The sequence below is a fragment of the Saccostrea cucullata genome, unplaced genomic scaffold (assembly GCF_032062105.1).
Source record: "Saccostrea cucullata isolate Sc308-1 unplaced genomic scaffold, CSIRO_AGI_Scuc_v1 ctg238, whole genome shotgun sequence".
Lineage (NCBI taxonomy): Eukaryota > Metazoa > Mollusca > Bivalvia > Ostreida > Ostreidae > Saccostrea > Saccostrea cuccullata.
The window spans coordinates 139,177-154,745 of NW_026931063.1; the positions used below are offsets into that span (position 1 = coordinate 139,177).

Sequence of the window (15,569 nt, forward strand, 5' to 3'; positions counted from 1 at the left end):
ACCATGATTACAAGAAATTTTTACTGACTGCAAATATGCAAAAACAATGTCTAGAAGGCTAATGCATCGTTTGGCACTACAAAATGTGATCACAAAATTTTCATCATCAATATACACGTTTCTGGCTTTTTATTATATACCTAACGTGTATCACTCAATTTTACTGTTGAATTTACGCTATCACGTGACGTCGTGATCCGATTTTCCGGATCACCAACATGTTGTTTTCTGAATCCATATCACCACTCTCTGAAACTAATGACGTAGTACGCAGAAATATGACGTTATTTTTCTTGCGCGTTAAAAAGTCCCTTGTAATTATGCTTTGTTTAATGGATTAATATTATACAATTGTTCTCTAAAGGTTTTTTCTAATTTATTTAGCCAGTTATAAGGGGGTATATAATAAATTTATCATTATAACAGTAACTTGATCCGAAGAGCCGTATCACGTCTCGTTGAAAAGCGTGGATCATTAGATCAAACTCGACGCATCGCGTCTCGTTTGATCTGATGATCCGCGCCTGTCAACTCGACGCGATACGACCCTTCGGATCAAGTTACTGTTATAATAATATATATTTATCACTTTCCCTACGTGACACCATACAATTCACGGTTGAGTAGTTCTGACCAGTGATTTTAGTACAAAGTAACCAAAATACACATCTGACCAATTTTCATAATTTTCGGCCAGATAGTCAAAAAATGTTCGCATTTTATGTTCTTATGTGTTTCTTTTTCCTTTCAGAGGGTTGATCCAAAAGTTTGTGGAATTTCTTATATTTTATTTATTTATGAGTGAAATTGGTTGAAAATTAAAAATGAGAATATAGACACTAGTTGAATATTTTAAATAAAAACAATTTATAATATCTATGGTAGTAACACTGTGGTAGTTGCCATAGAAATGGATGTTTGGAAATGCTGGGGTGACATTAACGCATTTATTGTCCCCCGCTTTCGCGAAAGCGAGGGGACATTAAATCTCTTTCGCCTGTCCATCAGTCCGTTAGTCTGGCCGTCTGTTAGTCCGTCACAAAAACTTTAACCTTGTCCATAACTTTTGAATTAGTGGAGCTATGACCTTCATATTTCACATGTGTATTCCTTGTGATAAGACCTTTCTTTGGGTACCATCGAATTTGACCGTTTGACCTTGACCTTGGAGTTTAACCCATTTTTACACAAAAATTCCAAACTTTTACTTTTGCCATAACTTCTGAATGGTAGATAATAAGACTTTCTTATTTCACATATGTATTCTTTGTGACAAGACCTTTTACTGGATACCAACAACTTGGACCTTTTGACCTAGACCTTGTAGATTTACGTACTTATGAAAAACTTTAATCTTGACCATAACTTTTGAGCGGTAAGGGTTAGGGATTTCATACTTCATATATGTAATTCTTATGAGAAGACCTTTCATTGGATACAAGAACTTTGACCCTTTGACCTTGACCTTGGAATTTGACCTACATTTTTCAAAAACTTTGACCTTGGCCACAATTTTTGAACAATAGATACTAGGACTTTCATATTTCACATATGTATTCTTTGTGGCAAGACCTTTCATTTGATATCAAAAACCTTGACCTTTTGACCTTGACCTTGGAGATTTTTGTACTTATGAAAAAACTTTAACCTTGACCATAACTTTTGCATGGTAAGGGCTAGGGCTTTCATACTTCACATATGTAATCCTTGCGAGAAGACTTTTCATTGGATACAAAGATTTTGACCTTTGAGTTCAGTGATGATTTCTTAATAAATGACATGATAGGGTGTTCATATTACACACAATATGTCATAAAGAATGACATCTCACCCACAAAGACACCGAAAGCGGGGGACCACAATTCCTTGAATTTGCTTGTTGTCATTTTAATTCTTGATACATGAAATGAGAATAAAACCACCCTATGTGGTATTATATAAAACGAAAAATGTGTCATTGTTACGATTGCTTGATCTTTTATAACCTTTGTGTGAGATATTTGCTGATTTTATTGGATATTTAGTTTATTAGTTGATGATTTATTGTTCATATTTAAGTTGTTAGACTTTGGTCAAGTCATACGTTTTGTGAAAATCTTGGGATCACTTTATCTTTAAGGTGTATATTGTTGACATAGGCTGGGGGAAAATGCATTAAGTTACTGGTTTTCCAGCGGTGTAAGAAATTTGAGAATAATAGAATCATTCATTACTACGAGTGTGGGATAGTGAAATTCCACAGAGGGGACAAGACTCACGGTCTAGGACGAGGCTTTGTCACACGAGTACCACAAGACGAAAGACCACCTTTAAGCCATCGCTTAATGGTATCTTAATGGTGACTTAATGGTGCTTAAAGAAGTTAACTCCTTTAAGCCACCATTAAGCTGCAACTTACAGGTGCTTAATGTCCAAACTTCATTAAGCTACCATTAAGCCACTTTTAAGCCGAGCTTAATGGTGACTTAATGGTCAAACCTCATTAAACTTTTACGCATCTTATTTCGAATCTTTGATCTAATTTTTAAAGTTATTTCAATGTCAATTACGCAAAATCTATTTTTTTTTTTGTGATCTATAATTTTGTATATAACATTTCTTTCAACATGCAAAATCTCGGGCACTGAGAATAAAGTTACATGCAGCTAACAGCCACAGGTGCTTGCTCCCGGTTTTTAATATTTTTTTTAATCATTTACAGTATCAATAAAAAAGACGTTTTAACTTACATGTGTATTACCGCATATGATTTTTTAAAAAAATAAATAATAATTACAAACGTAGTTTTTATTATTAGTGTATATGATTTTTGTTTTAAAAAAATAAATAATGATATTATTACACGCCGGGGAAACCCCCTGTGAAATATCTTAATTTTTCACAACCGAAAATCAATTTGTTCTTAAAATTATCTTTATCCATGAACAAAAAATATATACTACTTTAAAAAAAAAAAAGCTGGTATTTTTATTTCACGTGTTAAAAGCAACACTCCGCTACAGAATTCACAGAAATATAAAGTCATGTTCTCATGAAAAAAAAATTCTGTCTTTTTTTTGGAGGGGGGGGAGGGGCTGGGGCTACAGGTATAAAAAAAATATTTAGTTTTCAAAGATTGACTTTTACATCATGAATAATTTGAATTAATTCGTTATTTTTTTTATAATGCAGCGGTAAGTATCTGTCAAAATCTAGTCGGTCTTAATCAATGATTGTTATTTCAAAATCGATTTTCAGAAGAACAGCCGATCAGATTAACTTGACATCCGTCCAGATTTATACACATTGGGAAACGGGATGAGATTAACAGCGTACAGTATACCGACTGGTTAGACAATAGACCTTAATTAGGTGTCCACCGTCCCCGGTCAACAAACAGGAAACTATACATACACAATTACACTAACAAATTTTGATGATCAATTATTTTTACAAAATTTAAATTTAACGCAAGCATATAACAAATATAAAAATTATCATTTTTTGTAAAAGGACAATTATTTTGATACCCATTATGATACAAAAAGAATTTTAACTAAATATGATATTCCAAAAAAAGTTTTTGTAAACATATCCAGGTAACTCGTAAACGAGGATTGTCACTAGGCCTAAATTTTAGACACAAAAACCGTTAATATCCGCAGAATATTTAAAATAAAATTTTAATTTTCCCGATGATAGATTTTTTGTGTTTTATCTATAATAAATTTAATTTCAATCATGATTTAATGCTTACATGTACATGATGTATAAATCTCCGAATAACAGAGCGAAGAATTCATTACAATTGAAAAACCGACCTCAACGGTGTAGAAATATTAATGTGATGTAAGCCTTTTTAAAAAGATCCGTAAATAAAACTGTTTATAGTTTGATTAATAAATCAATTCAAGACTTTGGAAACGTTCAACAAAATAAATACTTTTAATTTACAAGTCCAAAACAAACTTTGTGCAAAATAAATGTTTCATATTTTCTTGCATATAGTAGGAGCGGCAATAGCATAATGGTTAAGACAATGGACACCTATTCGAAAGGTCATGAGTTCGCGCCCCGTGTGTGGTGGTTTTTTTTTTTTTTTTTTTAAATTTTGAATTTCCTTCTTTTCCTTATTTTAACCAAATCAAGATATGTGTGAACTCGACATTTAAAAATTTATGATGACAAATCACTAAAATAATAATTTTTCACCAATAAAGACAGTAATATCGACTGTGTAATGGTGGCTTAATGGTGGCTTAATGGTAGCTTAATGGAGTTTGGACATTAAGCACCTGTAAGTCTACCTTAATGGTAGCTTAATGGTGACTTAATGGTGGTCTAAAAGCTACCATTAAGGACCTGTAAGCCACCATTAAGCTACCATTAAGCTGCATTTAAGCACCCATTAAGGACTTTGAGATGGCTTAATGGTAACTTAATGGTGGTGTAAATGTTACTTAAAGGTGCTTAATGCTGACTTAAAGACAACCATTAAACCACCATTAAGGACCTATGAGCCACCATTAAACCAGGCTTAAAGGGTTTGTTTTATCTTGTGTACGTAATGAATGATTATTTTCTCGCATTATTTTATCCAAAATAACGGCCTATCAAAAATATATATTCTTTTAATTTTCCACCTAATTAAAAATCTGAATACACCATCGGAAAAAGCGTACATGAAAATGGTTTACACACAGTGTAAACTAAAAAAAATGAATTTCAGTTCATATAAAATAATTAAAAAGATAAAAACTGGGAATTAAAATCTCATCGATCCTGTAGCGCACAAATTCATTTTAGAAGAATCCTTCCGCAATTTAAAAATAGCGCCACTTAAAATGTAAAAATACGACAATATTTTGAATGAAAATAAGTTTATTTTAATAAGTTAAATGACAATATTTTAAGTACATATGGTATTTTTTTAATATTGTAACAATTTCTTTATATAAAGAAGGAATATTTACGTTATCGTTCGCGGCATAGTAATACATAGTGTAAGACAGAAAAATCTCACACTGCCGTTTCACACCGGACAAGTCAATCTAACACCGGTGATTAAGATAACAAGAACTTCCATTGGACATTGATTAAAGGTGTGGCCGCCTTTTGGAGGCTCTGTTTTAAGTGTTTATCCCCTAGACAAATTAAAAGCATGAATGAGAGTTGTTGGCTGACGTACTGTTCTTGACATTGCTACTGAAATTGGAACATGATATGGAAATATGGGGAGTATTTTGAAAAATGAGTGAAAAATGAGGATAACTTGGTGCATGAGGATACTCAGGCTTTTCTTGAGAAAAAAAAAATAGAAAAAAGGACAGCATTTTGTTGAATTACGTATTCAAATTGGACATTAGGGTGAGATGCTTCTATAACGTGATGTAACATACTTAACCTGACGTTACGTCAAAGTCTCCCCCGGGTTTTACAACTATCCATTTTCTGAAAGCTGATGTGACCTTATTGGTCATTGGAACGTGGTGAAATTTTCCAATATTGTTGTATTATGACTCTATATTATAAATATGCGTATTGTTTGCTTTCATCAAATCGCGATAAAATTTTAGAAAGAAATTCCACAAACCTCGTACAAGCTTTGGTGATTGAAATTTTATCACAAACTGCATGCACTTACATAATGGACGTTAGCAAGTGAGTTTAGGCTAAATATGGGCATTATATATCTATGCAAATGAGGTAAAAAAAATGCACAAGTTGTATATCTTATAAACAGAGAAAGTTCAAATCAATTTTTTTTATTCATACTTGGTATCTACAGCATTTTAAAGCTAGTACACATTATTACGTCATTACTCTTCCTCATTCAAGGAAATTAAACACATAAACAAAACAATGTCGGCGCAAGGGCATATACTCACGAATTTAAAATAAAGTTTAGGAAACGTACCCTAGACTGGGAAATTTTACCCTATTTTAAAACTGTACTATTCATACCTTGTTTTTGTTAAACAAAGTAAGTTATGCCCTTGCACCAAAGCCATTTATTGATGTCTCTTACAAACTTGTGTAGTAGGGGTTGATGACGTCATAGTATGACATCATAATGTGCACTGGTTATAAAATGTCTTTTTTTTTTTGTCGAGTTTTTGCTTCGAAACCCCCATACGTAGCCTTAACTCACTTGCTTTATTTTTCATTACAATAAATTCTTAAATATCGATAATATTGGTATACTGAGATATTGACATAGCCCTAGTCAATACCAGTGACGGTCGGGAATTAAATTTGTAGGATTTAAACTACCCAATGTATTAATTTATACACGAGTACATACTTTTACAAACTTTATTATCTGTGAGAATTTTTCCCTCTGGACAATAACAACCAATCTCTTCATTGCACATTGCAATAGATCCACAGTTCAAGGTGGAACAGTGGGTAACCTTAGTTTGACATGTCCCTCCAGAGTAACCTGTTAAATAAACAATAAAATGTTTTTTTTAAATTATTTTCCTTCATATATTTAGAATTAATAACTTAGTAGTTTAGGTTGATAGTTTTAAATTAAAAGGGTACCAGAAAGTGTGCCTTAAATCCAGAACAAAACATGACAGTAAAACTTGTTTTGTACGAACACGGATATTGCGAATTCACAGATATAACGAAGTTAACTTGGATCCCCAGCTATATAAATTTAACGAATTAATTTCTTATACGGATATAAATAATTACGGATATGTTGAAGTCATTTCATTGGTCCCAGTGACTTCGCTATTACCAAGTTTTACATTCCACCAACAAAAGAAAGTCCCTTACCAGTTTGACAAGCACAATTAAAGCCTCCAGCTGGCAGATTTGTACATGTTCCTCCTGTATTAGGCATGTCCTGGTACAAACAATTTGTTGTTCCTGTGCAAAAGTCTTCCAACAACTGACATGAATCTCCAGTATAATCTAAAATATATGATATATCTTAAAGCATAGACATCCTTAAAATACTGCAAAATTACTTATTTTTGTGGGGTCCAGTGGCGGGTCCAGGAATTTCGAAACGGTGGGGGAGGGGGGAGGGGCAGAAGGCTGAGGGGGTCTGGTGGCTGTACTGAAGCCCCCAGTGGGTCTAAGCCAATGTCCTTTTTGGGGTCCGGAGGCTGACAAGTTCTTACACATAAAAGATGTTTTTTCCTTGATTTTAGGATAATGAATATAAAAATTTAACATACAGAAATTTCAAACCGGGGGGGGGGGGGGGGGGGCTGACCCTGGATCCACCTTTGGGATCTAATTTTCATGGCTTGAGGACAAAATATTAATTTCTGGGGTTTTAATTTTTGGATAAAGCAGTGATGAGTTGTTATTTAAGGAATAACTGTCTTATTTTTCGATTACACGATGTGATCAATCGATTGACTAGCTTGATAGTTTGCATAAACGTCGAAGGCGTTTATGCATAAAATTATCACGCAAGCCAATCGATTGATCATCGTCATGAAATTGAAAAATCTGACAGTTATTCCTTATATTTACATGCTCTTGATTCCGCCAATCCACGTGCTCCAACACTGCCTCTGTCTAGCTATTTGTCCCGCCCTACACATGATTTTTTTTAACCGCGCCTATTGATGAACCAATACATTGATGGGGAAATAAAGTACATTTACTATTTGTAATTTTATCTCTGACAAAGACATTGGAAGTGTAAATACATATATTTCAAAATTTATGATTTCTAAAGGACATGAATATTTGATTCAATATAGACATATTAATATATGTTACATGTAAAAGTCACACTTCAGCACTGCTGGTGTAACAGTATGTATCAACTCAGCTTTCTTGATCTCCTCACAATGTTTTTTTTTACTTACTATTCTGACATGAACATGTTGCTGTTCCATTCGCATTTTGACATGTGCCCATTGCTGTACATGGAGAAATAACATTACACACATCTGGGATTTCCTCACATGTATCACCCCTTGTACCAGCATTGCATCTGTAATCCATAAAAAAGACACTTTAAAATTTTTTTTTATGCACAAGATGATCAAAGGTTTTTTTTTCTGAATATTTAAAAGCAGCTTCACTCTAAATCAAGATATATTCTTTGGTCTTTTAAATTCTTTCCTTTATCTTTATTTTTTAGAATCTAATCTTAGCTGCACCAGGATATCTTACATGCATACTATAGATGGGGATGTATCATTATACAAGAGGCCCACCGGCCTTATAGGTCACCTGAGTATCATGCAACAACTTTCCAATATTGAATTTGGTTCGTGTTTTAAACCAAAAGCCATGAAATTCACAATTTTGAAAAAGGCACCATTGTTTATAATAATTATACACTTAACATGCTTACTTTTTATTTGGTTACTTAATACTCAGAGGTAGATTAGAGTAACAAAGAGAAAATGAATTTTCACTTTATAACCACCAGCTGTGCAGCCCCCCCCCCCCCCCCATGACCCTGGGGCCACATATTTCAAATCTTTGGAAATTTTGATTTAATATTTTTTCATCACAAATGGTTGATTAATACCAAAGAGCAGATTTCAAAGCATAAATTTATATTCAGACTATGTACCCACCCCCACCCCACTGCCAACAGTAGCCCTGACCCAGAGACCCTGAAATTGACCAATTTGAAAGAGACACCTCTCTTCATCAAAATATGCACTTAGCCCCATATTCACACAAAAGTCAGAAAGTACCATATATGGCCTATAAATTTCTTTAAAAATAAAACATCGTTTTTATTAGAACTATCTGTGGTTTCCCTATCTACTTGACTTGGTCGATGCAGGGGGGTAGTTTTAGTCAAACCAGATGTTTGCTTTTTCATCTTAACGTCTAAAACCTATGATGGTTTTGAGTTTTCCGGAATTTTTCACCAATTTTGCAGATTCATTTTAAAATTTCAAGTGGGGCGCATTCCTCTCAGAAAAAAATTCAAGTATAAAATCAAACATTGGTATCTTACTCGTATTTTTGAACAATTTTTTTTTCTCCGAGAGGAATCCGCCCCATGTTTAAAATTAATATCAAAAAAATGTTGCGCTGTCATATAGCGCATGCAGAAAGCAAAGTTACCTTATATAATTTCATGTCATTAAAAACATCACATTGCAAGGATTTAATATATCATAAGAAAATTTGCTGTAAATTATATAAACAGAAATATAAATCTTTTTCTTTAGTCTAAATACTTTAATTATACATGGTAGGCCCCTAAACATGGTAGGCTAAACAGATTTTTACTGATTAGCCTAGTAGTTCAAATAAAAACATTTTTAAAAATTGGAAAAAAAAGTATTCACGTTAGTCTATGCTTTCCACATCTACATGTCTGTTCTGGATCATTGTTTAATAGAAGCCCTCTACAGTAGCCAGATTATAACCATTATAGGCTAATTACTAATTTTTTTCGACATTTGACAAGCCATCAAACTTTTCTCTTGACGTCACAATGTGCAGAAAATGACGTCAAAGGCGCGGTATAGGGACTTGTAATTTTTCGTACACGTGATCATTGTAGATAAAATATTTCTAGGTGTTTAAAAATATCAATTTTTGAGAAATGTAATGTGGAAAAATTTAAATAAATAACATTATTACTATTTAGTATATTTATTTAATAATAGGCCTACTCATTATACTGTGTATTACATAATTAAGCATTGTTGGGTAGAGCGATTAATGTTAATGTCTACATAGCTACAGATGTATATGTTTACTGGACACTTTGATGTTTATATTTTGCTCATACATTGATATTTTCATTTAGTCTAAATATCAAAACGTATAGTCCGCATGTCCCAGAGAGAGAGAGAGAGAGAGAGAGAGAGAGAGAGAGAGAGAGAGCACTAATTAATTTATAATATGTAAATTATGCTTTTAAGATATATTCTTAGTAAATGTACCAATATCTCATATTCATCAAATCATGATTTTCAAATATGCCAGCTCAAGCCTTTGGCATCCTTTTGCATTTATGTGCTTTAGGGGTGGGGGTGTCCATAACTGACAAACAAAATAAGCATCTGGATAAAAAGGCACTGTTTATATAAACGTATAGGAATACGTTAAGATAAAAGATTTAGACGTGGCCTTTTCATAAAAAAGAAATTTATCAATGTGTTAATTATGAGAATAATCTCAGAAGAAAAGGAGGGATTGTCTGTTCTCCTCTCTGCTTTGATTCTGTGCTTAGTCTATGTATAATTATAACTTATGTTATGAAAAGAGTGGTAAAAGTTGGTTCCGACATCGCTCATCATAAATTTTAATATGTGTATAATAGCATATAAATTTTTAAAGAGGCAGTCCACCGAAAAACCAGGCAATAGGTGGCACATCCCATGTCATGGATTTTAATTATTTTTTGAATGTAGACTTAGTACAGTAAGTGTTTACACATGACAACATCAAAATTTTTTTTAGTGGTCCTCTAGTCCTATTTTTGGTAAATGCCTAATTTTAAGTGCAAAAAGGTCAACTTGAGGGTAAAAAATTACTAGGTTTTTATTACCGGCCGCCAGGAGGCGGTCGGTTACTTGATATGAAAGTTTGAAGTCGACGTGCGTTTCTGCGGAGTTAGAACGATTTAAATAAAAATATTTAGCGTTCATATTATAGAATATTAAACAAAGATATTTTTAAATGTTTGACGAAAAGCACAATAATCATAAAAATAAAATCATATAAATAATGGGGGTAAGTGTTTCATCCAATCCTGATTGACAAACTCCGACATGATTGAAGTGCGGCGATGTTATATGTAGGCATAGTCTAAAACAAAGACCGCGCTGTAAATCAACAATTTTACTTTCTCTTTTTAAACAGCCTATACGGTATTTGTTGTATTTATTTTGAAATGACGTGTATATTAATACATTTTCTATGGAAAATTTTCAAAAATTTGATGAAATATTTATTTCTTAAAAGCACAGAATCTTACAACATTTTGGTCCAGGAGACTAGGATAAAGCGCGTTTTACAATGTGCCATGCATTTTCCCGCCACATCTCAAAACCGAAACAAAGAGACTGAAGAAGTAATGTAGTGGTGGATCTAGAGGGAGTTGGGGGAAGTCAATATCCTCTAAGAAAGAGCGAGGAGCCCCACATATTTCATATTTGTTGCGTTTTTATTAAAGTAAAACTAAAGCTTAGTTTAAATTTTAGTTCTGTACTTTTATGTAAAAACTATATAAACATGAAACTTCCACCAGAGCAGTTCATTTACAATTTATGTACCAAACTGAGTGCAGAGACGCAGAGGTCTATGGACCGTTTGCTTATACATATAATGTTGTACATGTACATGCATTATGCATGAAGAGAATCGGCAATGTCGCATGCAAGTGTTTCATGTCACGAGGATATTTAAATAGATAAATATAAGAAATTTTTAAAACAGGTCACGCAAATTTCATTTTCTAATTACTTTATCAATGGAATAATTAATTGGTTTGCGGCCGATTTTTGACGCTTGCGTCAATATATGTTTCTTGTTTTGTTTTATATGTAACAGATACTCAAAAGCTGCGTGTGTCAATCAATATTATTTATAGCATAGACTCTTATCTTTTATTTTATAATGAATAAGACTCCAAATTATATTTCTTTATATAAAAACATGTGGTCCAAAATTGAGTTTTACAAGTTACTTTTTGAATTCAGTATCCAATTTTCGATACGTTATAAAATCCAATACATTATTATGACAGTATTTTTTCCTCATGTTATTATGAATACAAAGTACAAACTTTTTGAGTCACTTAATAAAATTGGTGGGAACAGGTACAATGAGAGAAATAAAAGGAGTCAAATATACCTATTATCTATGATTTTTCCCAAATTAAACCGATCCCGATCGGAATTATATAAAGAAGAAAATACTACACCTATTTCATTAAATTTGGTTCTTTTCTTGCAATGTTGTTAAAAAAATTCTTTATTTATTTTTTTTAAATGTTATATAGGTGGCAGGTGCCTTTAGTTTGATAAATTTATTAATTTTGCATTATTTATGATCGGGATCGGTTTTATTTCAATCGAGGTCGGTTTTTTATCGTAAATTTAGAAATATTTCCTCTATTTGATTCTTCATTATAATTTATTAGAAAAACATTTTCTTTTCAGTCAGTTTTCTGTTTTTAAATGACTGTAACCATAGATTCAATGTATATATTACTTAAAGTACTAATGTCTTTACGTACATGAAGATTACATGTAAAACATCTGTTTGATTTCTTGCTTAATTGATACTTGGTATTTCAAAAAATATATTTGTACATGCATCATGCAACAACCGAGAGCAGACAGCTTTCCACGTATACCTTCATTATCTATCTTATTTCCAAGTAAAATTTCTTTTTCTATTTTATCAGGAATTAAAGAGTTAACGTCTATTAGTGACAAAATTAAACTTGGCTAAATACAGAAAATATTTTTATGTGTACAGTCTCGACTTTATCCAAGTTTTTTTTTTACCGGTCATCTGTAAAGCCTTTTCCCCTATATTTTTTTCTTTTACAAATTCTGATTTTATATAAATAAGAAAAAAAAGTGATATAGTATCATTATACAATCGCAAGCAAAAGGTAGGGGGGGATCATGTCATCATTATTTTTAAAAATTGTACGTGAAAACTTTTAGAATTGGCCAACATAGTCACATGTTTCAACTCCATATTAAATGTGAGTGTGTGATTGTTTCAATCGCCTAATAATAAAAATAATATAACAAAAAAAAAAAAAACCCGAAATGTTTCACTAAACCATCTTCCATTTTAGTGCCAAATTATAGTGGAGAGGTCAGCAGTAATCTAACTCAGTAAAAATATTTTTATAACATTTTTCAGTTTTTTTCTTTCATTTTTTATCGTACCGCGGATTGCTTCTTTTGATTTGGCTGCATAGATAAATATATTTTGTTTTTACAAATATCATGAAGTAAACATCTCAACTTCGTTGAATTAAATGTTGCGTAAATCTAAAACATTCATCATTAATTCCAAACTTTATAAGAATTGTTCATTATAAACACTTAATTAATTATTTTTACGTACATCATAAATCAGTAAAAAAAAAGTTCTCAAACATGTATAAAAGTACTTATCAAAACGGACTTGTTTTCCTTTTAATACATCTACCTGAGACGCCGCCCGTGTATTAAAAAAAATACACTCTGCATAGTAATTACCGATGCCACGGGAGATAACTCTTGCATCACTAAATTTTACAAAAACGTCTATATATTTTGCCAGAAAACTACTATGAAAAGTTTTTTTTCCCACCGATTTTATTTTTTAAACAAAAAGATGAAATATTTCAAGATTTATTTAAATGTGAATTATAGTCCTGTTAAAAATGTATTAGAAATTACAGTTCTTTGTTTCTGACCTACATTTAAAAGGGGGCCGACTATAGTTTTATTGTGTGAAAACTACAATAGCGAAACTCTTCATGTGTATACCATATATAACTTACATTAACTTCAGTGTACATGCAAAGTTTGGGGGAAATCTACCGTCCAGGTATTTTTGAGGGACTGTCTCAAAATACGGGTACATTTACTATAGGATCATGTAGGAAAATGCCAATTTTTAGCACTTTAAAGCAAATTATACAAATACTACAATAGATGTTCAATGTTCAAACTATAATATTTGATGAGTAATAATATATTATACAATATATGTAAGAAACACAAAATTCTACCGTCTTGTTACCAGAGAGGGCATCTCAAAATGCAAAAAAATTAGCAAATTTTACTATTTTTATAGAGTATTACAAAATATGACGTACACAATGGATTCACATGAAAACATAATAAAAATATTGGAAATATTCTCAAATTTCTATGTTTTAAATTTCAAGAGCGTATGTTTATTACTTTTTCTTTGATAATATTTTTATTACCCCTTTCTTTAAGAGCTACAGATTATCATAACGTCAAAAACACACTGCAACGACGTCAACCTACCTATCAATTGCAAAATCGGTTAAAAAATCAGTTATGTCAAATTGTAATTACATTTTTATACTTATGATTTCTTAATTTTGTTTAATTTTAATAATTAAGCGAAAAAAGTTGCATTAAAACAGTAAATACGCTTCATTTTACTATGAGCGAAATATTGCGCAATGGAAACTATAGTCGGCCCCCTTAATGGTTTATATAGGGGAATTCAAAAAACAAAACACAGGGATATTTTACTAAATAAGCAATTTTCAAACAAATCTTCAATTACATTATTCCTTTCGGACTACATTGATATTGTTTTTAATAAAATATCAAATATCCCTCACATTCGATGTGCCGCCTATTAATACAATACTGTCTGGTTTTTCGGTGGACTGCCTCTTAAATTCAAAATCTTTTTTCTATAGATTATCATCGTATCCACTGTGTTATCGCAAATCTTGCTTGAAAGTATACACTTCGAATCAACTGTAAAAAAAAAATTCTCTGGCTGGCCCCCCACTTTCAAAAACGATGCTACGCGCCTGCAAAGTGATGCGTTGAGTTACTTTAAAACAGCTATATAATTCTGACTGACTGTTATACAATTGCAAATTCCAACAAATATGATTGGTGCATTTTTAAAAGGTCCATCCATCCTCAAATATGTGAATGTTTCTTAGAGAGATAATGAAGTGGCGTATTAAATGATTGTGATTCTTGACCAGTAAACTGTAAAATGGTCTTGCAAATGAAATCTGTGTCAGGACTGACAGAAGTTGATCTAGTATTCATGTAACTTGGAGGGAGGTCGGGATATACATGTATTTCTGCAATCGAATATCATGGGCTCCTCCTCCCCCTAGTCAGTAGTCAAAAGGATAAAAATATTACAAAGAGTATTTAGAGCAGCTTTTAATGTCCTCGAACCATAGACACAAATGTACCACATTTGATGACCGTCATCTCGGTGTACTTTTTTCTTCATAGTAAAAAATAAAACACATAAAAAAATTATCTAGAAAGGAGAACGTGTTATACGTGTGAAATCTGCTCATTTTTCATTGGACTGTCTCTCGAATAATGTGCTTCTCATAAATTAGTAGAAAAAATATATTCTACCCCAGTCTACCCCAACATTTTACACACAATACAAAGAAGTTCCATAGTGTGCAGAAGGGGGAGGAATGCTGGCCATTCTCGGTCACTTCATTAACTTCAAATATTCGAACATGTGACCATACTTACCAATTTACAAGAAGTTCACATGTTCTTAAAGTGGGGGGAGGGGTTGAGTAGGTTATTTTTGTGTTGGTCTTCTAGTTACATGGAGACCGGTCCTTCGGATGAGACCTTATAAACCGCGATCCTGTGTCGCAGTAAGTGCTCGCACGAAAAAGATCCCTCACACAATTTTGATTACAATCATGCACATAGAAAAAAAAATCCGTGGGGTTGCATGGGGGCCCCTCTCCACATTTTTTTTCTCATTGTAAATTTTCACTGTTAACATTAGCATGCAATGATGCCCAAGGGGGGGGGGGGGGTGTAGAATAACTTGACAAGCAATTAGATAAATGATGTACGTGTGCATGTCAAATACGGTACTTTTCAGAACTTCCAAAATTTTGTAAAAGGATAAACAGGTAT

General features: G+C 32.5%; 1 protein-coding gene across 1 annotated transcript in view; it reads right to left on the bottom strand.

Moving 5' to 3' along the window:
- LOC134231244 (uncharacterized) overlaps positions 1 to 15,569 on the bottom strand; it is a gene marked incomplete at its 3' end in the record, with an annotated part of 423,563 nt that overhangs the window by 131,052 nt on the left and 276,942 nt on the right. The window contains 3 exon segments of the mRNA XM_062713186.1: positions 6,284 to 6,421; positions 6,766 to 6,903; positions 7,818 to 7,945. Coding sequence (XP_062569170.1) covers positions 6,284 to 6,421; positions 6,766 to 6,903; positions 7,818 to 7,945 — 404 coding nt within the window.